Source organism: Mastacembelus armatus, chromosome 21 (genome assembly GCF_900324485.2).
Source record: "Mastacembelus armatus chromosome 21, fMasArm1.2, whole genome shotgun sequence".
In the NCBI taxonomy this organism is placed as follows: domain Eukaryota; kingdom Metazoa; phylum Chordata; class Actinopteri; order Synbranchiformes; family Mastacembelidae; genus Mastacembelus; species Mastacembelus armatus.
In genome coordinates, this window is record NC_046653.1 from 7,685,853 (window position 1) to 7,713,184 (window position 27,332).

The 27,332-nt window shown below is 39.4% G+C and overlaps 1 protein-coding gene across 6 annotated transcripts in view; it reads right to left on the reverse strand.

The window, feature by feature from the left end:
• Nucleotides 1-27,332, reverse strand: part of LOC113123303 (partitioning defective 3 homolog B-like) — a 206,404-nt gene that overhangs the window by 60,980 nt on the left and 118,092 nt on the right. For all 6 annotated transcript variants that reach the window (XM_026295230.1, XM_026295229.1, XM_026295228.1 and 3 more), the window contains exons 19-22: nucleotides 25,073-25,288; nucleotides 23,018-23,243; nucleotides 14,876-14,986; nucleotides 14,023-14,400 (exon numbers count right to left, since the gene is read on the reverse strand). In XM_026295230.1, coding sequence (XP_026151015.1) covers nucleotides 14,023-14,400; nucleotides 14,876-14,986; nucleotides 23,018-23,243; nucleotides 25,073-25,288 — 931 coding nt within the window. The remainder of the gene's footprint in view (nucleotides 1-14,022; nucleotides 14,401-14,875; nucleotides 14,987-23,017; nucleotides 23,244-25,072; nucleotides 25,289-27,332) is intronic.

Below are 27,332 nucleotides of genomic sequence, written 5' to 3' on the forward strand. Positions count from 1 at the left end.
CAGGATAAGAATGCACTCAGCATGTATCAGGAGAGAATAAGCTGTCCATTGACAGTGACAATATTCAGAAACTGGACTTCATGGAGTTAATCAAGACCTTTGCTGCCAAGAATACCAGGCCCAGACACTTCCAAGGCTAAACCAGTGTTTAACAGTAATTCTTATTATGGTATTGATATATTCTGGACTAAATTCAGATTAAATCAAATCAACTCAACTCAGTTCAGCGCAGTCTTATACTGGTCGTAATGCCTGGCGGAAGAGTTTGCAGTGAAGCAGAATGTATTGGTGATGGGGTCTACAGTTGTGCTAGAATTTAGTTCTGGAGTAAGGTGTGCGATTTGAACAATGGATTGAAGTCAAAATAACATGAAAACATGCTGTATATTTGGCATAGTGAGGCACACATTAAAGAGGCAAATTGGTTATTTGCAGTGGTGGTGGTTGTGGATATGTTGTTGCAGGGAACAAAAGGATCTACTGGCTTAATAAAGTCCAAGGGCCTATGACAAGATTAAATCACCCCTGGGCGGTTTCTGGAAAAATGCACTGCACAGATATTGCTATGGTCAAATTTGTCAAAATTCAGTTCAGTTCTATTCTATTTTATACAATATCCTCTGCTGTGGTTTTTCATGTTTATGCATCACAGGATGATACACACCTCATGCAAATGTGCTCATGCACGCACGCCTACACACCCCTCACCCTCTGTTCTGGGCCCAGAAGGACAGTGCAGTAAAATGTACACGACATTCATTTTCTGTCAGCAGACACATGCACACATCTAAACAAAAACACATGCACACAAAATGGACTTTATATGATTTATGACTGCATATAAAAGGAAAAGGGTAGGCTCAAGAACACAGACAAACATACACACAAACACACACACACACACAAACAGCCAGAGGAAGTGAGGACTCTATTGATAAGCTTTGGAGAGTAAAGTAAGCAATACTGCATTACTTCACTTTCTAACTACCTTGTAGTCATTGAACACCAGTATAAGACTGGTTCGTGGTAAAATAGCATTGCATTGTTCTGTGCTTGTGGGTGATACAGTAGATCCGCTATGTCTTTGTAAATAAAATACACTTTCATATCAGGAATAACTTCAGACAACTACATAACTCATTTAGGAACATTCTGGTTAAAGTCTACAAAAATAAGTCATACTTATGGCTTACCCATTTCAAAAAAAAAAAAGTAGGGGTTTGCCCAGGAAAGAACAGATTCCTTTTCAACACACACTCACACACAAGCATAGAAGGATCAATCTTTTGCTCTTTCTATGCCACAGCAATAATAATTCTATAAATGTTTAAAATCAGAATCAGAAGCTTGGCCTAGCTGTTAATAATGCTGCTATTAATAATTAAGACTTCTGTTCCATTAATAACATGGTGAAATATACCCTACAATATCTCAGTGTCCACAGTAAAGGAATTTGTCTTTGTCATAAAATCCTATAAATATTTACAAGACTGTTGTGCCATTTCTTTCACTAAAATTACACCCTTAATGTATTTTCTGGCTTGTTTTAAATCATTTTTGGGACCTTTATCATATAATCCATCTAAAAGGAAGGCCCGACCACTGAGGCCAGTATGAGGTGTGGCATGTGGTCATCGGTCATGTATATTTAACATGAATTTTTAATGACATAATGTAGGATCTGTCAATTCCAATGCAATCCATTCAGGAAAAATCTGCTATGCATGGGTTAAATTCTTGTAAAGATGTTTTATTTATTTAAACTTTACTGCCATGTTAAGTGTACCTTGAAAAGGCATTACTTAATGTTTAGCTTAATAAAATCATCAATAATTAAAAATCCATTACCGACAATAGTGCTGATATAAACGAAAATGCTGTGATTTGGTAAATTTATCTGAAGAGCTATTGCTGTTTTCTTTCTGTCGGAAAAAAATAATTAGTGATATAAACAAAAAGAAGACAGTCACACATGAAAAAATGGATAGCGAATACTAGAAAAAAGAAGTGACAGACAGAAAGGACAAGTCAAACAAATGTTTTAGTTCCCTCGGATAAATAACTATGAGCCTTCAGAAGGTTGATAGAAAACTGCCAAAGGACTGTGGTGTAGTCTGCCACATGTAATCACACAGACGCATATATTCAGCAATGGAAAAACACACAGGTGATGTACGGTCTCCTCTTAGATGTGGCACAGGGGAAATATGTTACTCAAGTCTGATGTATTATATCTATACAAACATTTGTATTGTGAATGTGTTACAGTGTGCATAAAAAATGTAATGTAAATACATTAAAAAATGCAAAGCAATCTGTTAAAACCAAGTTTGTATGATTATCTACTAACATCTACTAACATCTACTAACATCTTAAACGTGTGTTTAAGGGGGTGTAAAACAGAGAGAGAGAGAGAGTGAGAGAGAGAGACAGAGTCAGTCTTGCATTCTTGTAGAGAACAGGCAAAAGAAAAGGTTTAAAATGCTAGAAAAGGTTTAAAATGCTAGAAAAGGTTTAAAATGCTAGCATCTGGCAGAGCTGGTGACCTTCTGAAAAAAGTAAAGTACAAAGTTAGATTTCCATTCATTAGCACTTGCCTCCCACAGAGTCATGTTAGCCATCCTGTAAAATCAATAAAGCTTGAAAACATAAACTGCAATTGATTCAAAAGCTTAAGAGATGGTACATACTGTATTTTAATGGCTCCTTCCTTTTTTTGAAGAAAGTAGGACATTGGTGACTTTTGCATCCTGCTGAGGATGATCAATGCAGCAAACAATCACTATTTCTTGCCGCTTTAAAGAATATTAAAGCCACCAGAGATGGGCTTATTCTTTTCATTGCAACAGTAAATAAACACTGACTGCCTATTTAAATAAGATGTAAAAACTTTTGCAGCAAATTGCATGAATTATTTTAATTATACACAATCACATAACTCAATATGTTTAATATAATTGTATTTGCTGTCACACCCAAGAAATTATTATTTAGTATTGTAAGTATTTGAACTCATAAATAACCAGCCTAAACATAGTTTTATTATTTTTAGGCTGTTAACATTTCTTGGCAATGACAGGATACAAACCACAGTCGATAAAAGCAAGGGAGCACAACAGAGGAAGTGAAGCTAAATATTGACTGATGATGACAAGGGGGACACAGGGAATTGTAGGGTTTTTTTTTTCTTTTTTCACACAAGTCCACAAATGCATGCCGATCTGTGTACGTTCTCCCTGGTGTCTGGTTGTAGAGTAAAGGATCGTTATCAGCTGTGTCTTCCAGGGATCAACTAGACCACAACTACAGACACAAGTCAATGCATTATCTCGGTCTCTCCCTGTATCTAGTATCTCCGTTTCACTGAGCTGCTTGCTTTCATTTACAGACACACATATATACACAAACACACACGCTGGACTACTTGCAAGTAATGAAAACAACTCAATCAGTGTGAGTTATTGTCCATCATCTGTTTACCTGGAAATGAGCTTTCTTGACATTGCTGTATATCTTCCATCATTCTGACATTTCTGTGATGTATTCAATTTTGTATCCAATTTTCCTTTACTGGCTCTCATTTAGTGCAGTAAATATTCACAGTTCTGTCACTCCGTTGATCTGTTTTCAAGTTCTCACACCTCCATTCATCCATTTCTTGCTCTCTCACTTCTTCCTACCTTCCAGTTCATGCAGTATTATCTCTGGTGTCATTACCATCCCTACCTTGATACCACCCATCTCTCCCTGTCCTCCCACTCCATTTTACTCTTCATCATCTGCCCACCTCCATGTCCTCCGCCTTCCCTCCTTCATCGTCTTCTTCCTCCTAATCTCCTGAGCTTGTCTTTGGCTCTAATTAGCTGACATCTCTGCTAATGAAGTTTGACAACAAAAGATCACCAATTCTGGCATGTGGGTCAGATGGAGGGGGAGGGGGGTAAGAAAGGGGCAAGAATAGTGGAAGAGATGGCGTGTGGATGAAACTAATACACTGCAGCTGTGAATGTGGAGCAGGCACATGTATGTGCCGTCAGGTCACTCTGGTGCTCTGTTTTCCTCAGTAGGCTAACAGGAAGTGGCATGTGTTTTTAAAATGCCGCTGACAGGATATGACAGTCCTCCTTATGAGGTGGCGTCTAAGCACAGGGAGTAATTAGCACTCTATCGACTGCCATGACATCAATCAGACTAGCTGTCTAAATGTATGCATGTGCAAGACAGACACTCACGGTGGCAGAGGGTGCTGGCAGCCTATCACCATGACAATCAGTGTCTGTGAATTTGTGTGTATATTGTACAGAATTTATATTGTCTAGCATAGGATCATTTAGACACCCCCTCGGTACGCAGACGTTTATGGGTTGGTGTGAGACAGACAAAAAGTGAGTTACAGGTGGTAAACTGGCTGGCATAAAATCACACAGGCAGGCTGTCTGGATCAACATTCCCCTCTGACATTAACAGCCGTGTGTGTGTGTGAGTGGCAGAAGCTTTACTTCCTCTGACAACAATAGCTGAAAATGGCGCCTCACTGAAGCTGTACTTACACTTGATACAGGGGGTTAATTGTTGATTTTACCGCAGCAACAATAGACAGATGTATTGTACATGATCAGGCTGCATTGTGCTTTAATTACTGTCCTCATGGTGGCTATATTGGTGTTTCATTTGTGATATACAGTTATGAAGGGAGGCGTTAGCTTGTCTTACTACTCTACAAGAGACTTCTGCCATTTTTATGCTCTTATTCACAGTCTTGTCTCCGTTTTAATTAAAATAATTACCACAAATAGCCATATGATGTGCACACAGGAAAAAAAAAAACTAAAAACTAAACAAAACAAAAAAAAAAACGTAGGTTGCTTAGCTACAGGTTGCCACTACAGAAGTTTCACTTTAATTCACCTTTTCTCTCTACTGTATGAAAAGAATGTAAGCTGGAATACATGAACATCACTCTATATAGATGGAAACATAAGATGAAAGATGCAGAATGCTTATTTGGTCCCTGTGAGTATACCGATTGTATCTTTAAACTTAGTGTGTTCATCTGTTTGTGTGTGCGTCCTTTCAAGAGTCTGACTGTATGAGCCCATGTGTCCTTTTTACCGTGTATGTGCTCCATCACAGGCGGATGTCCTTTGCATGGAATTTATTTTTCATTGAGATCTACTTGTGCAAATATGAGAAGCGGAAATCATAAATGAGAGGAAGAGAGTACAACAGGGACTACAGAGACATAGAAACGGTCTATTGAAGGAAAGAGCGCGGGGGGGAGGAAGGGATAGAGTAGACGAGTGCCTCTTGAGAGCTTTTCCTTATTAGACGGGCTGAATCACGCACTTCTGAGTCCGGAAAACACTAAACTCTAGCCCTTTTCTCAACTGCACAACCCCACCAACCCACTCCCCCAACCTCTTCTCATTCCGCTCTTTTAGTCCTCTTCACATTCTCTGCTCTAGTTCAGTTTTTTCCTTACCTTTTTTTTTTTTTTAAACTTTCCCATCTCCTTTACTCAGTTTCATTTGTCTTTTAAGGCTCGGACATTCACTGATCTGCTCCTCATTCTTTTTCCATGTCCTCACTCTGTCCACCTTGTTCCTGATTTCATCCCCAAACATCCACTTATCCTATCTCTACTATCCCTCACTACCTCGTCTTTTCTCTTCACTAGCTGATTCACTATTCCCAATTCTGCATTTCGAGGCCACTCATCTCTCCTTTCAGCCCACAACATTAGAGCCCTTATTTTCCCTTCCAAAGCAGCCTCCTCTCTTTCATTATTTTAATCTCAAAAACATGTACTGACCCTCAATTATTTTCTCCACACTTCTCCAGTTTGAGTCTTGTTTTTTCTGTTCGTCTTTTTTTTCCCATTTTCCCAGACCTTTACCCTCCTGTCTCTACTCTGTAACCCGCTTCCTGCTTTTAGAATTAAATTCCACTTTTCTTCATCGTTTCCTCTCACTAACTTGTTCATTGAGTACCAAACACTCATTCTGCCTTTCTTTTCTATGCCTCTCCTCTGTTTCACTCCCTATCTTTTTCCTTTAGTGTCCTTTCCTCCATTCCTAATCCCACTTAGCCCTCCATCTTACCTCTCACAGCTCACCATGGTCTTTGTATCCACTTGTTTCCCTCAGTTTTTAAACTGGCTGAACATTCCACATTTCTTTCCAGATCTCCCATTATAATGTAATGTAAATGTAATTTTCTTCAGACCTAAATGAAAAGAGTATAAGTATTCTGTAGATCTTCCTGATCCATTTAGAAAACATAAACACATGAAGTACTACTGTAAAGTTTTGACAAACTACATTAACTAATTGGTATAAAAAGAAAGAATGAGACGAAATAATGCCTTAAGATCGTGCTTTCTACCATAGACAGCTATCTAGCCAACCCAACCACCTAAAACTTCTCACCATAATGTAAAAACATTTTGTTTCCTGCTCTTCCACTAAACTTGAGCAGATGTTGTTTAAGCTCTGTGAACAAAAACCAATGCTGTTGTTTTAGTGGAGATAAAATACATTAGAAAAAAATGCATGTCAGAAGAGTAAGAATGGGCTGATGTTACATGGTACATTGCAGAACTGTTCAAAATGTGATCTTAAATTTACTGCTCCTGCCACTACTATTTTCCCAAAATATTATTTTCATATAACTTCAGCTGTTCATTCACTAATGAGCTTTTCCTTGTGGTTCCTATTAGCTGCTTTAATGCTTATTAGTACCACAATCATGTATCTAACACACACACACACACACGCGCACACACACACGCGCACACACACGCACACACACACCCAAAGCCCCCAACCAACCAGGTTTAATTACCTACAAGAAGAAAGTCATGGGGAAAGCAGCACTTGCACAAATCAATCTGGTACCCACTAAAAGCCCCCTTACAGCAGAGTGTGTGTACTGTATGTGAGAATTTCACATAAAGAGATGTATGTATAATATTGCTGTGTAAAAAAGGTCACCTAAAGTGTGTGTGTGTGTGTGTGTGTATGTGAGACAGTCAATGAGCTGAGAGAATGTTTGATTATTTAACATGGAGGAAAGGAAGCCTCTTCAGTGACCAGCCAAGCAATGCTAAAAGCTTATCTCTCTTTTTCTGTAATGTATGTTGTTTACATTCATGTACTCTGAAATAATCCCAGAACAATCTATACATTTTGCTCATATGTCTGGTAAATTACAATGTATATTGCAGCTGTGCAAACTCTGCGCCTTATGCCTTTATGTAGCATTTAAGCAGTCAAGTATTTGTGATAAAAAACATCATCAAGAAGCCTAGCAAACACTATGGTGTGTCACACTTACAAGTATCTCACAGGAAATCTGGTAGATTGCTCCGCAGAAGGAAGCACCATTACTGTACCACATAAAGCAGTAAGAGGACGGCTGCTCTTCAAGTGCAAACAGATAAAGTTTTCAGAGTTTCTCGCAATGGCAGATGGTGGGGTGACTAAAAGCCAATGGCAAAATCACTTCAGCATGTTTATCCTCTTTAGTCGAGCAAACCCAAAACAAACACAAATGGAGCAATACCAAAAAGGGAGAGTGGCTGAGCAGGAACACTGTCTTTTCAAAAAGTGGTAAGAATATTTAAGGATTACCAATCAAGCAGGTGATCATTCAGTGCAACATCTGCACTGGCATGAGACCATTAAATACATGTAGTGTCTAAAAGCCTAACAAAACAGCTTATCAGACATCTTATCTTCATGTTAAGTATCTGGTTGGTCTTGTATTGGAATAGGAGGAACTACCTTTTTGTAAAATATCAACCAAATGCATTCTGGGTCTGTCTATTTTCTGTAATGTCTCTTCCTTTTTTAGATGTTATTTGCTCTCTAGCTATCTTTCAGTCATGTGCTACTGTGCTTCTCTCTCTCCACTCTGGTCTCTCCAGGCTGATTGTTTTCTAATTGGTGAAGTGCCAGAGGTCGTGGTTGTTATGGTAACCTGCAAGGGGCACTTGGAAGAGTTAGGTGGTGGTGATTGTTTGGCGAGGGTAGGAGGGGGAACCCACTCAAGAAAACTGAGGGCAGTACTCATTCAAGGCTTAGGCGGTTACTTCAGAAAATGGACTCCGAGCAAGTGTGTGTGTGCGTGTGTGTGTGTGTGTGTGTGTGTGAGAGAGAGACAGCCTAAATACCTCAGTTTGATACATACACCTAAGCATGTGAGTGCTCAAGAGAGAGAAAATTGGTTTGAGTGAAAGGAAGAGAGGGAGAATGATAGCAGATATACTATAAGTGTGTGTGTGTCTGCAAAAAAACTCTGTTCTCCACTTGAAAATCTTGTGACGAGCTTCATTGCTCGGGTGTCCTTTTCATTTTGCTACTTCCTTTCCCACATAAAGCCCTCAAATCTGTCCATCTGACGTGGAAGAGAAACAGAGTAGGAGGAGACTGTGCACCTGAAGAATATCCATACTAACCAGGCAGAATTTGAAAATGTATCCTTTTTCACTGTGCTTTAGTGGTCTAACCAAATGGAGCTAGACTAGTAGGATTTTCTGAAAACAGTGTAGCATGGACAAATGAAGAAGTGAACAAATAAAGTGAAGAAGATGTGTGAGTGTACAACAGCAAAGGGAAAAAACACATAAAACTGCTTTCCTTTGTGGAAAGAGACTAGACTAAGACAGTTATACAGTGAATTATTAAGGGTGATGGATAATTAAATTCTAGATTGTCTTTATAAGCAGGAATGTGAGAGAGACTTTTTATCAAATGTCTGTGTCTTTATGTGTGAGTGTGTATGTGCATGTGCAATAGGTTTACTAAATGAGTCTGCATTAAACGCAGCCATGCATAAGGGATTTAGCTTACTGTGCCCTTTAGAATTAAAGTTAGTGGTGTGCTCTCTCACTGTGCTGTGTGGGTAAATAACTGACCTTCCATGATAGAGTTATTTAAAGCAAACCACGGATACAATAAATAAATACATCTGCTAATACTCTCAAACACTCATAAATACACACTGAGAAATGTAACTGACTGCATTTTAAAATCTATACAGTTACATTTCCACACAATGCTACCTGTGTCAGCTGTCTGAAGAAACTGATGTCGTCAGGTGGGACTGTTATGAACAGCTGTGTGCAACTTGTTATACACTTGAATTGCTCACTGGAAATGGAAATGCCAGCCTTACACAATGCCAGCTGTGTTCATAGGAATACACAAATCAATCAGATGTATCCCTCAGTACGGAGGTGACTGGGGTGCAAAGGTTTCCACCTGCACTAGTAATGTTCTCTTTTCTTCAACATTGTTATTTCAGACTTTTAACATGGATTAACATCACTGGTTTTAACAGATTAAAGCATCATGTTCACAGCCAACAACTGATTTAGTGTTTGTATCACAAACATACTTTCAGTATGTAAGTGCCCTGTCTGCTTTCTCTGAAGCTCAGTCCCAAAGTAAAATCACAACATTGACATAGACAGGTTGGCAGTTTATCAGAGGAGTGTGGAGCGAATTTAAATATAAATATATGTGTTGAGCACAAAGGTTTATTATGTCTAGTTTATGAATTATGAATATCATAAACCATCTTAATAATTTGGGGCACCATATCCTTTAAACGGCAGCTCAACCAATCAATTAATTAGTAATAGAGGATATCAGTCTATATCGGAGGGAGAGTTCTCCCGATTTAGTGACTTTAAGATTTATTCAGCTACTTACAATATATACATACTATTTACATAGGGGGGGATGGAGGGAGAACCGATCAGAGAAATTAGCTGAATGAAGGAATAAAACATTAGAAGAGTCTAACAGTAGGTTGTCTGCCGTGTGGAAAAGAAATCTTGAAAGTAATTTATGTTTGAGTCGGAGGTCTAAACACAGTTTTGAAGGAAACTAAGTAACTATGGAGTCCGACTGAGATTAGTGTGAGACAACCAGCACAGCCACAGTTTACTTGCTTGTCCTCGGGTTTACTGAGGCTCGGTCCGTAGACGTTCCCCAGAGTCTTGGACTGCAGGCCTGGAGTCTGTTCATTGCCTTTCCTTGCTCTCTATCTGGCCACTGCAGGGTCGTATCATGGAGTTGGTTGATGTGAGATGGTCAGCTGGAGGACAGCCACACGCGGGGAGGATGTCTTCCTTCCTTCTATGCGTGGGCAGTAAAACAGTCTCTACTTCATGGTTCTTCTGTAGCTCTCTTTCTGTGCCTCTTTCTGCTCAGAGCAAGAGGAGAGCCTGAACATCTCTTAACTTTCTCTGAATCCGTCTGGAACTCTGTCCATTCCAGTTCTCTTTGGGGTGTTCAGTTCCAAGTGTTCAGTTCCAAGTGTTCAGTTCCAGAGTTCCATTCTTTCAGAGTTCTCAGGGTGTGTCTGTCTGTGTATTGTCTTTTTGTGTCTTGCCACGCTGGGCTGGGGAATCCATCTGGTTCGTGCCATGACTGTGCTTGACACGATGTGATTGGTCCAGGAAGTCCTGCATCCTTGCTGGTGATTGGTTTAAAGCTCACTGGTCGTGTGAATCAAGAGAGTAACTTATTGTGTTGGAAGTTTTAAGAATGTTTTTCTAAGATGGGAATAATTTCTTTTTCCACGCAGCAAAGTTAAACCCTCTGGGGTCTGAGGGGGTTTTGGGGCCCTGGACAAATTTTGACATGTCCTGACATTTGTGCTTTTTTCAGTGTCTTTTAAACATATTAATGTCTAAAGTCTAATAACACTGTAATCAGCACAAAATTGGCTACAATAATATGTGAGCTTCAAGTTTATACATTATTGTGTTTTTGAGAAAAAAGTGGTTATGCATGGCTAGTGAAAAACTACAATTTTTTACTCACTGAAATAAGACCATAAAACACAAACAGAACATTGGTTCACAAGACTTTGGAGACCAGCATGTTGTAGGCTAAAGTGTTTACTTCAGAGTGCTGTGAATGTCATCTTGTTCACACATTCACAGAAAACAATACACTGATTTAAATTTTCTAAGACACTTTTTGTCCAGAAAGGCCATATGCAAGAGGGTGTGTCTGAGGATGAATAGTCATGTGATTTACCTGAGAACACAAAAGACGCACTGAACGTCCAGACAAAGATGGATGTAGATGGGAGGGGATTAGAGCAGCACAATACAAAACAATAAGGAGCCAAACGGTCCTCATTTGAGTTAAAAGTGTTTTTACTCTAAGGACAAACTAAACTATTTGTCTCTGTGTGGAATATAAGAAGGGCTTCTTCACGTCCGTGACGCGCCATCATCCAAACGCACAGAAAAAGTGCGTGCGTCGACCCCAGAGGGTTAAACAAATGGCAAACTTAGTAACTAACCAGAGTCAGAAACATCATAAATGAAATCAATAAAACTACATAGTTATATGGATTAACTACAAGCACGAATAACAGATAAACAATAGCATCGCTTCTATATCACACTGTAGTCTGACAATAATGTTCTGTATAAGCCTGGTCACACATTACATATTTAGCATGTAACAGACCTACATGTAACATTTTGTCTTCGCCCCTCAGGTGACAACCAGCTGATCAGCACCTCAGTGCTCGCAATCAGTTGCGATCAGTGGAAGATAAAAGGCAGGAGCTGCCACCACTTGCCATGCCGGGGGATTCCATTCTCACGTCAGGACATTTTGCCTGATGTCTCCGTTTAATTAGATACTTTTTGTTTGATGCTCGGTTAGAGGAAAACATAATGTTATACAGTTTTTTTCTGTTAATAAATCCCTGGTATCCCCTCAGCGCAGACTCTTCGTTCTTTCTTGTTTTTGCTTCCATCCCTTTCTATGTTACAGTGCTAAAACTTTCCTGGATCAGCTTGGCTCGTAAAATTAGCAATCAAAGCAGGAATATAAGGACAGGATATAAAGACCAGTTCATAAGTCATTGTATAGGTTTCAGGTCTTGCCTGAAAAAGGAGTAGTTCTAAAGCAATTTATGGCAGGGTGTAAAGCACCAAAAATGGGTTTTCTTTGTGAAGAGACAGTGATCCGCTCTTTATCAAATGGAGTCTTGACAGTGCAGTGCTCTGTGTCGAGTAACGACCACCAACATCACCAACATCGGGGTGGGTGGAAATAAAGTGGTGTCCCTCCTCCTCTTCTCTCAGGTTGTCTGAATGTCAACACTCACTCCAAACTTTGTTTCTGCTGCAGACTTTATTACCTGCACTTTGAAGTCTGCAGTATAGCTCTTTTTTACTTCTTCTGCGGTACAATATTATCTCCAATTGAGTCAACTAACACTAGTGACTACTCAAAAAAATGACTGTAAATATACACACTTTGCTGTCGCAGGACAAACCACAGGAGTAAAGAAAAGTGGGACTTACAGTCTGGAAAATACAGTATTTTTACGTAGCTAACTAATGGTTAATGTGTGCTTGTATGGGGCTCAGCATCATTCATTGTCTGGTTTCCAAAAGAGGGTGCAAGTCACAGTCAGCTTTCAACAGTCAGCTTGCTTTTTAGTGCGGGGCAATCTATACCTTAAATATTGTCTGCATATATAAATGCACACAAAACTTTGTACTTTTGTGAGTTGTGCATTGGTGGTGTTTTTGTCACTGCAGCAGTCTTATTGTGTGTGTGTAAATTATTGTGCTTCATTGCTCTGGTGAAGTGCTGATGGAAAGGAGCCCTTTGTAATTTTGTTCATCTCCGTCTCCTACATGCATATTGCAGCTCTAGTCCCCTTTGACACACAGTAACACAGAGGTGCACACATACAGACATCGCTGACACACTACCTTCCTCTTTTGGCACCATCGATTACTGTCAGCCAATTCCTGGACTTCCTTCTGTCTGCTTCATCAGGTTCCAGGAAGTAATGATAAATGAGTAGCACTATCAGCCAGAATTGCTGTTGCCATGGATATAGGTTTCAAAAATCAAAACGGTGTACTTCTTTTAAGAATAAAACAATGAAAAAACAAGAAAATCCATCTTGTATGAATTAAACTAAATAATCACTGCACCAATAACTAAGACTGTTGCTTACTTTACTTCCCTGCTTGAAGACAGATATAGAAAAAGTTGGATGCGAATGTGCAGATGTGGCTGCGTGTGTGAAAATATATGTACTCGTAGCTATATTCAGAAGTTGACTGTGACTGACAGACTGACATAATAAAGGTAAGAGAGGAACACATTGGGCCCTGCAGTGATGTGTTGTATTTCTTGACTGGGACACACACTTGTACTTCTATCTCTCTTAGGACAGTTACTGACATAACACATTCTCTAACCCCCTGACCCTAACCTTAAACTATCACAACCTGACCCCTTACCCTGAGCATAGCCCTTACCCCTAAATCTAATTCTCCCCATAACCCTCAAATCAGTTTTAACTCTTACCCCTCCTCACTCTCATAGTATCCTACTTATAATGGTCTGCACAAAGATAGGAGTTCATACACACATTCGCACACAGAGACAGAAACACACAGTACTCTGTCAGTGGGCATTTCACTAGGTTCAAGGAAGCACAAACAATTCTATCTTTCCTTTTGATTGTCTCTTTCTCTTGCTCTCCAACAAACACACACAGACACACAAACAGGCCTGTGGCAGATAAATCTGAAGCATCAGCAAGATAAAATTGCACTGTAAAGCTGAAGAGGGATGGGAATGGAATGGGGCAGGGAGACAGAAGGTGAATTTAAAGAAGTAACAGTGGGTGGATATTTATCCACAGCCACTTTCTTACAACATGTTTTAACTCTACAAATATGTGAGCCCACACAGTGACTTTGATGGTTTGGTGCTGCACACAGGGGCTTACCTGGGAACTCCCCCTCCAGGCCTGGCCCAGGTTTATCCACACATTGTGCAAAAACCATACAAGCACTTCATTAAATCTTTTATATGCTTAACCTCTATTTGCAGGAATGTTCAAATTGTTGTAGTTCTGTTACTATGTGTCAAAATACTGATCAAGCTACCACTGTCAATTGAAAGATTTTTCCAGACTTTTATAATGTCCATTTTGAGAAAGTCACAGTGCCTTACCTGTCATTTGTAGGAGCAGAAGCAAGGGGCGATGTTGTTCCAGATCCCCGTGGCTTGTTGACCTTTGCATACAGCCTATCAAGGGGGTCATCATCAGGGAGTGCTCCATGCTCGCTGACATGATTTATGTGTCCTGGAAAGGCAGAAGGGCCTTGGGGGGAAGGGGTGCGGCCGTGGGGATGCTGAACTGGACTGTAGGGAGGTGACTGAGGCAGGGGCTGGGGCAAGGAACCCATGTCTCTATCCCTGAAGGACTGTATTCGGGCATAGTTAGGGTCCATGTCATCATCCTCAACATCTGGGTATGAAGACCCACCACCTCCATCTTGCTGGCCTCTGGACCGGTTCTCTTTCAGCTCAGGATGCCCTGCCTCAATTCTGATAGAGAGAGGGGGACCTAGTTCACGCATCTACAAATACTACTGAAATGCAGATTGAGTAAGAAAGAAGACTTAGATAAAAAATAAGTGTATACATGGGACTATATTAGTTTTTGCATGTTCTTGTGTGTCAGATTACTAACAACTACCACAGAAAAATATCTTAAAAAAAAAAAAAAAGAATGGCACCAGGTGTATTGAACTTAGGAATAACAAACATGGTGTAGAGAGGAGTAAGATGAAAATTACAAGTAACACAAAAAAGGAATGGCAGATAAAATAATAAGATGTATGAATCAAAATGTGCTACATGAGAATAACGAGTGCAATGTGCTGTGATCAAGGTGCTAAACCAAAAAGGGTTACAGAACTTTCCTCAGAGGAAAGACTCACACCTCCTCTGAAAAGTAGTCTATGTGTCAGCAAATTTAGGGTAAAAAAAAAACATATCTCATCCCAAGAAAGCTCCTCACCTCTCCCTTTCTGTTTTCATCCTCTCAAGCTCAAGGTCACTCAGAATGTCAGACTTCTGTCGCTGCAGAGCCGCTTTTGCCTCCTTCTTTTCTTCCTTTTTCTTCCCAAATCTGGACAGAGAGAAACAGTGGCAGAAAGATGGGCATCAGAAATAAAAAAGAAAACTGGAGAAAACATCATAATATAATGACTCTAAGGAGATTTCAAAAACTTACAGCATTGAGTGGTACTATGGAAGCAGATAAGGAAATAACACCAAATTAACTCTGTTTTTATACTACAAACACACATGGATTACGTAAATCATGCACATACTCAAACACATACTGACATAAATGCAGATATACACACATTTATCTAGTGCAAGAGCTTTTGGTACATCCTGTAATTGAGTGTCAAGACCATTAGAGTGTTCGCTTCGCATTAACTTCTCACTTGCACTCACACACATACACACATAAATATACACACACAAAAATGTGAATATGAACAGTATTAAAACACAGCTAATGAATAAGCAGCTTGACAAATATTGCCTGCATTGAGAATATATACAGGGCTACGTATATCGATTAGTGATTGCTAACTGCTTTTACAGTGTTCGTTAAATCTAAATTAAAAGAAACACACACAATAGAAGCCTGTTGTAAGTGGCCACATAACAATACTCAAACCACACCAGTTAATATTGTTTGTGTGTGGTCACCATCAACAGCATACACAGCACTCCTGAATACTGCACAAGTCATTACCTGGAGAAGAGGCACACATACACTCATGCCTACACCTGACAAAATTTTAAAACACTTAAGTAACAATGTATATACAATGTTGGTTTTAGACTTTGTGGATAGATAGGGATTTGCTAGTGAATGAATGAGATGAAACAGTATAACCACTGAGTATATGGAGATAACTTGTTCAATCGAATAGATAGATAGATAGATCTATCAATTATTCGATCAATGGATAATTGATGAATAGATCAATAGGAAGAATGCAAAAGCTGCTCACAAGCTGATGCAAAAAAGAAAAAGAAAACTCTACTTTCGGAAACTTATTAAACTTTGCATCGCAGCAGCTTTGCAATAGGCAAGATATGGTTAACTGAGTCAGTTAAACCTGCTAAATAGTTAATATCTCCAACATGGAAGTTATGACCATATAACAGGGCTCATGTTTTATTTATCATGTGAATTTATTGATGTGTAATCCTTCTGTTTCCACTTCCATTACCCACCGCTGCTGATGTTTGTGAAGTATCACGATATCTGCTAGTGCATTATTTAAAAGAACACTCATGGTCATTTAAAAGTGTGTGACTTTATGTGTGACTGTGTTGTTGTTTTCGCTTGTGTGTGTCTGGGCGTTGCTTAAAAAAAATGGTGTAGCGTGGCATGTGGGTTGAGGTAATAAGTTTCTTTGAAATGCTTAATGTGGGCTGGGGGGGTAAAGAGGCCTAATTACCACCCATAGAGGGGAACTCAATGGGCAATGAAGGGCAACAACTGTGTGTGCATTAACAGAATGTGTGTCTGTGTGTGTGCCTCACAGGGGGACAAGCCTTGCTCTAATTACTGCTACATCCAGTGTTAGAGGCTTACCCTTTCCAACAACTGTCTCTCTTATCCTTACTGACGCCTTTTTCACCTCTGTTCCTTTTAACCTTTCCTGTCTTTTTTTTTTTTACCTGAGCACACTCTCAGCTTTCCTTTCATTGCTCTCATTTCTGTTTCTTTCACTCCATAGCTTACCTCACCTTCACCCCTTCAACTTGCTGTCTCTTTTCATGTTTCGCTCCTTCCCCCTGCTATCAAATGCTTCTCTTATGGTACTAAACCTTTACCACACCTCCTACTCCTTTTTTTTCTATGCTTCAATGACATTTCTTTTCCCTCTACAGTATCACCATTTCAATAGAAAATGGATACAGTAAAAAACAAACAAACAATACAGTACATTTACAGACTGAGCCGTAACACACTACGTAAGGAAAAGGGAAAATCTACTTTAAGTATAATGGAAAGTAAACTGGCTTATCTTATGATGTCAAGACACTCACTTTTGACCTTTTACCTTTCTTGGCAGCTTTATGCTGAGAAGCAAGGAAACAATCATTTGTCTCTTTTTTTTTTTTCATTTTTCTAAATATTAATTATATAGATATAGATATTATATCTGTCAGCATCTTCGTTTTCATGTAAGCTCTGTGGCCGAAAAAGGTAACCAGTTAAATCACAAAGGATACTACAAACGTAGAGAGGGGCTGGAGGCCTCCATCATACACAATTGTACACAGTAGGAACATCCCGAACAAGATTCAGAATTTACGTTACAACATTACCACATACACATCATTTGACATAGAATATCAGAGAAAGATTGGCAGCTGATTATCAGCCAGTTAGGAGGAATACATTACCTCTTGTTGTGTCAGAACAGGATGAATATTCATGACCTATCACCACAATCTGTATGGAAAGTCTATGGCTACTGATTTGCATGTGAGAAAGATTGAATTAGAAATATACACACAGGTTTTTAAAGCTTCCATCTGTGTAGGATGATTGACCAAGGGGGGAAAAAAGTTTCTTTGGGAACTGTTCTTTTTTTTTTTTTTTTTTCCATGGTTGATTTTGTTGAGATATCCAACAGCTGCAAAAACAGCAGGTACTACCACAAATCTGATCTGCACACTATATCCAAGCAATTTCTCACTGATGTGTGCACACAAGGCAAAATCTATAGTACAGAAGAGGATGATTAAAAATCATTGTCAGCCTGTTCCCAGTCAGTCTCGTTGAATATATTTTAAATATCAGCTTCACTAAAAAGAGTAACACTGGTACGGTATAACATTTTATCAAAGTGTCAACACTGTCAATATTCCAAATAATTCAGAAATTTTACTGCATATGCCATCGATGCTCGGTCAGAGCCTGATTGCTGTGCCACTTTGGGTTTAACTAAGCTTAGCTTGCAAGAGACAGATGCAGGTTTTTGAATAAATTGGAATGGTGAATAGTCAGCGGAGTACAGAGGGCCGTTCTACACGTGTATCTCTGACTAGCCCGTGAGGAGACAACTCCCTAAAAAAAAAGTAGAAAACGAGTGCAAACATCTGTGACTCTCACTTCACCTATTCTCTCTCTTCACTCTCTTCACTCCTCCTCCTCAAACACGCCTCCCTTTGCGATCATTGACAAGTGGATCCCTGAGGGAATGCGTGATTGACAAGTGTGCTGCAATAACGAGTACATGCACGCACACATACACACAAAAGTCTGGCAAGCATGGCATCAGTCGGTGACACCCCAATGACTTCCTGTCATGATGTTTGATTGGCATCTGGTGGGTCCTTTCCCCACTTTAAGCATGTGCTCTCTAATTATGAAACAATGACAGGCAATGTCCTGTCAGAAGAATGTCCTTTTTTCTCGTGTGGAGAGTTTAAGCTTCCCTGCACAAATTTCACATTGCCTTTACTAAAACCTGTTGTTTGGAGCGCAGCTAAAATGAAAACTCAGCACAATGACGTGCTAGTTAATAAAAATAAATACAAAATACATAAGATACTAATTTGAACATGTTTTTTTTTAACTAGACTGACAGTTCTAACCTTTATTGGGAGTATATTACTTTGGCTATTTCGACATTTTTAATGTATTCATTTTCATACTGTTTCTACCGCTGGAAGACGTCCCTATTAATGACTCACATGCAAGTTCCTGATCATGTATCAACAAGGATGTAGGTGAAGGGCTGGTTGAAGTATAATGGTTAGGGGTGGGTTGGGCGGAACGGTTTGCTCATTACATCTCAACCTATAACTGGACTACAAACACACACACTCCTAGACAGCTTCTTTAAAACACATGTACGCAAACAGTACACCCATTCAACACACTTTTACAACCCAAACACACACCCCATAAAACATACTATTTTCAAATGATTTGGATTTGATGGAGTGCTCCAACAATTGCCAAGTACCCAGCAAATTATCCTGCAGCAGCAAAGTAAGTCCACTCTCTACCATCAACCCTTTTATCCATGTGCGCATTTTAAACACACACAGCAGCATACACTATGTACAGATTTGGGCTAATAGGTCTAGCATGAAGCTCAACCATTATAGACCCCACAATGGAGTTAGTCAGTCCTAATGGGCCCTGCCGTCGAGATGGGCTAATAGTCCCAGCAGTAGAGCACTTTAAGTCTAACATAGGTGCTGCATTATGACCAGCTAGAGAAAGAAGACGAGGTGAATGAATGGGAAAAAACACAGCAAATATAGAGGAGTGTGTAATTATAGGCATAAATGAGACAAAGAAAGGAAGTTTTCATGCTGCCTAACCCAAAATCTTTTTTTTCCTTTATGCATTAGGTTTTTGGTTGGTGGCAGACTTCAAAATATACATTTCGCATGAATAAAATACTTAATATTATATGTCTGACAGACACACACACACAACACAGAGCAACAAAGCCAGACGTACATACAGCAGTGCAAGATCAATTAAACAAGCAGATAAGCAGACATTCATAGATTCTCATAAATTTATACCACTTCAAATGAAAAGCATGCACACATACTTTACAACAATCACATAAACACATTGCACTGGCAACAGCAGTGCCTGCCACACTCTTGTTCTGGCAGAACATGTCCTTTCCCAGTCTCACCTAATAGATTACCATATTTTCATTTGTGCAGACATTTTCTGTCCCTCCCTGTCTCTTTAACAGCCAGCCACATGCACAGATTAAAGCTCAGAGTAAACTACTCTCAATCTCTGTTAATTATGCTTGCAGAGTGGTACTGTAAGTTACCTTTGTCTGAATACTAATTGACATCATGCATTCTTCAGACTCTTTCTCTAACGTTAACCGTCACAACTAAACTCCAACTCTAATCCTAACTTCATTCCAATCTTAACCTTAAAACAAAGTTTTAACCCTCTGAAGGTGCATTGGAAATTGAGAAATGGCCAAAATGTCCTCACTCCCATGGTATAGCAACACCAGTAAACATTCCCCAGCCACAAACACACACATCTGAGGAGGACTCACAGTAACCGTGTGCCTACTATATGACAACCATCTGACTCTGTGACTAATCATTTTTTATCACCATATGAATATTCATGACGGTAGAATAGTTACTACTGAGCAATCTCTCTCTCTCTCTCACACACACACACACATACATACACAGAGAACACAGATGACTGGCATATCTGATTGGCAGGTGGCAGCCGTTGTGCTGATGGAGCCAGCTGTCTATTTCAAAGGGCATTTTAAACAAACATTTGGAGTCTGACTTTAATGTCCGGATTAACAATGTGAATGAAGCATTAATGTGCTGAATAAATTGTAATCAACTATTTTGGCAATTACGGTGTAATTGGGGAAAACCAGTGAAGGGAGTCCTCCTATTGGAGAGAAATTTACTACATTAATACCACTTTGAGTCTTTGCAGCTGGTGCATGGATGGAAACATAATGTAGCAGTTGGTAAAGAGATCTTGTATAAGAAAAGTGTGAGCCAACCAATGATAAATGAAGCAAGGTTGAGTATCCCATACCACCTCTCCTTCAGACCGTTAGGCCATTAGGCCAATCAAAGCTGGCCTTAGATGAATATGACAAATCAGCAGCTCAGCCTAGATTGAACTGTACTGAATAGCAGCAATTTGCCTTCTCAGTCTACCACCATTACATGCAATCAAATGCAGATAGGGAGCTGGAGCTGGAGGGACCAGACCAAGAGAAAAAAATTAGAATGATGCAAAGATTAGGAGGGTGTGAGCTGAAGAGAGAGAGGTTATAAAAATATGGTCAGAAAGAGGAGAAGGAGAGAAAGGTTGAGATTATCACTGGGCTATAATCAAGACTCTATTATGGCAATGGCAGATGTGGTGTAGAGGAAAGGTCTAAAATATCCTTGGATGTATTATATGGTTTCTTAAGGTAGTTAAGGGAAGATGTCATGGGGGAATAGGTGGAAATGGTAATAGGATGGATGGAGGGATGAGTGCATATATAGGAAAGTATTGGTTGGAATTAAACTGGAGAATTTCTTGGGTGTGCCGCACAGGCTGTGCAGACTAGATACACTAGATAAACAGAAAAGACATAGATTCATACAAAAAGAAGGGACTGGGTGTAACCTTTATTCAACAAAAACACTTAAACCAATGCTAAGACGGTAAGACAAATTGATGGAGTGAAGGATGTAAAAAGGATATATATTGGGTTATATATTGCCATGGTAAGAGACAGATGACAGAGATGGAGACACAGACACCAGAACAGTATATATCTATGATTATGATGGACTAATGTCAAAACAAGCATGATTTACACCAAATAGCAAAACGCATCAAGAACATGGAGATATGGAGACTCCCTATATCTACATAATTTAGGTCATAACGGGACCCACACTTTATTGTTGCTAAACAATGATTTTAAATAAAATTAAACTAATGAATAATACAGTATTTACATCATCATACAAAGAGGATCACGTATCAAGGAGCTGTGGTCTGCTGGTACGACTGCTAGAAATGAATAGAATTTTATTGGTGACAATGAAAACTTAGCAAAATTTAATTTGAAATCTTTGAAAATGAAACAGCAAAATGTCTTTATACAAATCCAAAGACCCTGCTATGGACAATTTTCACTATTTTTTTTAACAACTGGTAGGAAACAGTTTTCCAATTAAACATATTCCTAACAAGATCTTTTGGGATTTGGGTGAACCAACTCTTTATCAAGTCTGAATTGCAGTATCAAGGCATTTGTTACTTCTTGCAAGGTCTCTCTTTCTTTTGAGGCTTGGAGAACTAAATTATAAAGCTAAATATAAATTTCTTTATAAATCTAGGACTCTAAAGGCCAAGTAATTACTGCCACTGATGCCCTATTTAATTTTCGTCATGCACCCAAAGCTGTATTTTGTGTATTGATGTGGTGAAGTGGCTAATGGGCTGACACTTCAGGTGGGCTTTATAAAGATGGAGGCAGGTAGACAAGCAGGTAAGTATGTCTAACTGTGAAAAAATAACTAGCTAAAAAAAAAAAAAAAAAAGTAATGTAATAGGTAATTTTGACTAGACTCTATGAGGAGAAGGAAGAACATGCACACCGAAATGAGAAAGCAAAACAAAATGGAAAAGAGGTAAAGAAAAAGGTGGTGACTTGCAAAGAAAGTGCACTGAACCTTTACAGTTAAGTCAATTTAAGCATATTAGTCTAATTACTTAACAAACAACCTGCAATTCTGAGATACAGTCATTGCGATAAAAATGTCACGTTGAAATCTGGACCTTTTTCAGTGTTCTGGTTCACACAGACTACCTTTGAAAGCACATTTTAAGAGGCTGCCTGTGTATTTTCAGATCAAATTGCACACAAATGTTTTTCTTAAGATCTGTATCTATGTAACAGTCTTGAGAAATCCTACTTCAGCAATAACTGTGGAAAGGCAAGTCCTTGAAATTAAGTAGGAATTAAAGCAAAAAAATACAATTTGTTCTTTGAAACACTTTTCCTCATTCATGCTTTGTGTACTTCTGCTTCATTCACACTGAGCGATACTGCAGAGTGTTAAAGCTAATTACATGAAATAGTTTGGACAGATTATTTTCAGCATGTCTAAAGGAAACTGTGCACCACTCTTAGTAAGGTCTTTGTGAGCATGTGATAGTGTTTCATGAGGAAAAAAGGGCCGCAGTGTTCATGATTAAAGCCTATTTTTGTCTGATAATATGAATGTATGAGGTGTGCAGAGACTCTGCAAATTTGTGTCACAAAACCTGTACAAAGTGTACACAGATGACAGATTCCCGATAGTAAACAAAGACAGGATTGCTCTATGTTAACTTGTTAATGACCAGGTTGAAAATGTGCCAATGAGGTAATGATGCTGAACACACACACACACAGACACACACAGACACACACACGCACACACACAGACACACACACACACACACACACAGAGTACATATAAGTAAACACAAACAGGCAAAAGACAATTATTCATATGCACTTCACACCAACAGTTTTAAAACTTCATGGTCTCTCCTTCTTTCTCCCATTGTCTCTCTCCCATGCACACAGTCACTCACCTCAGCAGGCCAAAACTTATTTTCTTCTTCTTCTCCATCTCCTCAGGCTCCTCTGCTTTCTTTTTCTCTTTTTCTTTCCCTTTCCCCTTGTTCTTTTCTTTTTTCTTTGTTTTTGCTTTCTTTTTCTTCTCTTTTTTTCCTTTCTCCTCTACTTGATCCCCCGCTCCCTGGCGGGATGAACTACTTGCAGGGGTGTCCCGGCCTGAACTCGGCTCTGAACCATCGTCTAGAGGGAATGAAAGAAGAAGATTACAGAAAGTGGGCAAGGAACAGTTTTAAAAAAGTAGTGGAAGTTAAAGAAAAGAACTATACTGAGTTGGATCCTTTTTAAGCGTTTTGTGTTAGATTTAAATCAATGAAACAAGAGACAAAATGATCACGATAATAACTGGAGTCCACATACACACAGTGTGTGTGTGTCTACTCCACACCTCCACAGTAGGTTTATTAACTTTACAGTGAATTCATTAACTTTTAGAAACAAGAAAGTGAAAATGTTCAAAGCTTAACTCTGATGCCTCATTACTTCTTCGACAGACTGGGCATCTGGCCTTGAATAACAATGATCGTACCCAAGCATTTGTTTTCATTCCTCCTGGTGACTTTACGTTGACTTATTTCACAGAGTAATTCATTTCACAGAGACTTATCCCAACCTTACTACACCTATTACTTGCCAAAACCTAACTCTAACTCACCACATACCGCCATAATAAGAATTCTCTCTGTTAACAATTGCTCCCTGACACTTATCCAGAAGGTGCGTGAGAAAGGAGCTAGAGGTAGAAATGAAACAGAAGTAAGGTACAATTCACAAAATGTCAACAAGGTAGCACAACATCTGAAGACTGAAAGAGAACAACAGAAACAATTATCCATCACTACAGTCCATTCAGTCTTATATGAGACATCAAGGCCAGTGACTCAAAGTCTCTATTGAATAAACCTCTTGACAGCTGAATTCCCTGGAAACCGTGAAGCACAGTTACTCTAGCTGGATTTGTTAGGGATCCCCTTTAATGCGCCAGTTACATGGGAACGCAGACTAAATATCCCCTGTTCCTGATACTGTTAAATGTTAGCATCGTTAGCCTTCCTCATTGTTTGTACCTTTAGGCAAAACTGCTAATCAACCTCTCAAAAACTCAGATACTAACTGTTTAGCATGTACATTTAACTTACATGAAAGCTGAAATTTAAAATCACAAAAAATGTACAAATGTAGAGAAAGAGAGACATACATAGAAAGAAAGGAAGCTACATCTCTTCAATGCACTTCAGAGAACTGTTCTCTGTCAATTAACAGCAGCTCTCAAAGTGTTGAACTTTTGGAAAGATGGTGACAGATGTGGCCACTGCGTGTGTGTGGTGTTGACATGGCCTATTAGTCCTATCCGGTGTGAAACTAGTGATCTGAAACAGCCCAACTCATTACTCTGGTGGTGACTGATAAGAGCTTGCTGCTAATAACACAGCTGGGAATTGAAGTGCACCTCTCAGTGAAACTAACCAAGCAGCTACCATTTCGCCCCTGCATAAATATTTAAAGCGAAAGTCCTTCTCCACTTTCAGTCACTTATTGCAGAGTCCTTGTCTAATTTTGATTGAGAATGTGTAATTGAGAAAACACACTTCAGTCTTCATGTTTTAAAAAAAAAAACAGTGACACTGAAAACATTAAATATGACTATTAGATTTGAAAATATAATATGAAAAAAATCACAGTAATTTTGGAAATATGGAGTGCAGAATTAATAAAAACAGCATGTGAAATACATAAACATCCCATTGGGATCAACCCAAACACTCTCAGTAAACAGTTCCTGATGTTACAGCACTCTGCGCTTTTTTTTAAATGTGTGTTTTAACCTTCAGGATATGATTGGAGTGCAAAAAGTCCAACATACTCATAAGCAAAAAGGTAATTTGGGCTTTGTCTGATCTTTGTGATACATTATTGACTATGTTATTTGTGTAGCAATTTGTGCACATATACACAATAAATAGAGCACACATGCAATCAGCTCTACAGGCTGACACATTCATTTCTCTTACCATCATCGTCTTCAGGTGGCCCATCATAGGATTTATCAATAGCTGCTCTGAAGCTCTCATTGCAGCCTCTTCCTCTGACCATATTTGGGCGTGGACGGTGGAATGGGAGGAGTTCATTTTTTTTATTAACCTCTGACATGGCCGTCTGGAGGCTCTCCAAAGAACTGGACTTCTTCAAGCCAAGTGTAGGGCCAAGTTCTACGGGAGTAGATGGTGCTGAGGAGGCAGAGAGAGACACAGAAGGTAGACATAGTTTTATTAAAATGAACATGAATGCATCCGAAATACTCTTTCAACAAAAACAAAGAAACTGAAAAGCGTGTGTATGGTTGGAAATGGCCACTTTTGTCCAGGTCTAATCAGACTGTCAAATAGGTTTATCCTTGCTGTGATTGGGTTAAAAATCCTGTGGCAGGTTGGCAGACTGGGAGCTGGAAGAAATACAACATATCACAAATCTGGACAGCACAGCCACAAAACCCAACAGTGATGCAGTTAGCTATGCTGTTGTTGAGTTTATGATTGATGTGAAGTCTGCTTCACTGCTACTGGTTCTCCATTCATCATCACAAGTATACTTTGAGAGATATTACAGAGGGAGAGAGGGAACCAGAGGAAAGCATGATGAAGAGGAGAGCACTGGAAGTGAGAGGAAAGCAGACAGCAAACATGTTGCAAAGATAAGATGTGAAGCTTGCATGTTCTCCATTAAGGAGGCCTAACAACTGTTGCTATTCTGCTGCACAAGCTCAGCCAAAGCTAATGACACACTGACTGCTGAAGCCAGAGCAAGTTCACCCCTGAGCCCACTGTGACGTTTCCACCACTTGGGAGGACTGCTGATTGTAAATCAAAAGAGGGAGAGGGGGTAATGTGTGCTTCCAATTTGGTTCATCGCCGTGTGCCACCAAAAACAGGGGAGACACCGATGGCAGGCAAGATGGGGAGAAAAGGGACACGAGGATCAGTGACAGGGAGGGAGCAAATTAAGTTTCCTCCAGGGAACACCACAGTGGCAGAGAGGGAGACAGAGAAAAATGGGGACAGAGGGAGGAAGGCTGGGCTGGCTGCCAGCTCAAAACACTGATAATCCTTCCACACACATACACACACATTTTGGATTCCTTGCTGGCTCTGGCTTGTCAATATGATGCCACTGTGATTCATGATAGCTAGACCTGCATCACTTTAGCTAATGATTCCCTATACACACACTACTGCACTTTGTGTGTGTGTATGTTAGTGAGTGTGTGTATGTTTTTTCCTCAGAGCAAAAGCTATGAGAGGACTGATGTGACTTCCACATCTATTTAAACAACCATTAACCAAGCACACACAAACACACAGAGTAATAACACAGAGAATGCATGCACATGCATAATTCAAGTAAGCTGCTGGGAGAGGGGATGGACAGGGGCCCATAACATGTGGCACTCCCATCCATAAACATAGTCCACATGACATTCTAATGAAAACTGAAGCAGTAAACATCATACAAGCACTGTGTGATTAATCTGTATTGAATTAACCACGGACTGGTGTTGCAGATTTTTTTGACACAGCTGAGATCCACAAAAGATTAAAGTTTTCTTTTAACTAGCACATATGACAATAATAAACAATACAGTTCTACCACAGGGCATGTACTTATCACCATGTATATATGAATAATATATCCAAAAACAAAAAGTGTAGCGCTGACAGTGGTGAGTAATGCTGAAAAAAGTCTACATACGCTGAATTCAATACTAATCCACTATTTGAAAACTCTAAAGACAGTGGATTAGAGTTGCCAGTAACATTTGAAGCAAGGTTCCCAAAGGCATGAATAAACTAAACATGAACCAACCAGACTTTTTCATGTAGTATTCATTTTATTATGTGAACCTCTTCAAGCCAACATGTTTGCAGTTGCCAACAACATTCTCAAAAACAAGCACCCTTATAATTACAATAACATCTGATGTTTTCATTTCACTTCCAATAATTTTACAATGTAGCATATGTCTGCTCAAAAGACATGCATAGAGTTACAGTATACACATCAGTGTTTACCCAAGCATTGTTTTCTGTAGATTAATACATTCCATATGAAATACGCCTGAGCTGTGCTTCACTGAAACCCAGTGCAGGGAGTCAGGTCAAGGATCTACGAAGTTTGAGGGCAGTTGCAGTCAGAGTATGTTTAATACACAGTCTGACAGTGCACAACATGTGTATGTGTCTTTTCTGTTTGCAGGGCTCCTCTTAGCAGAATGAA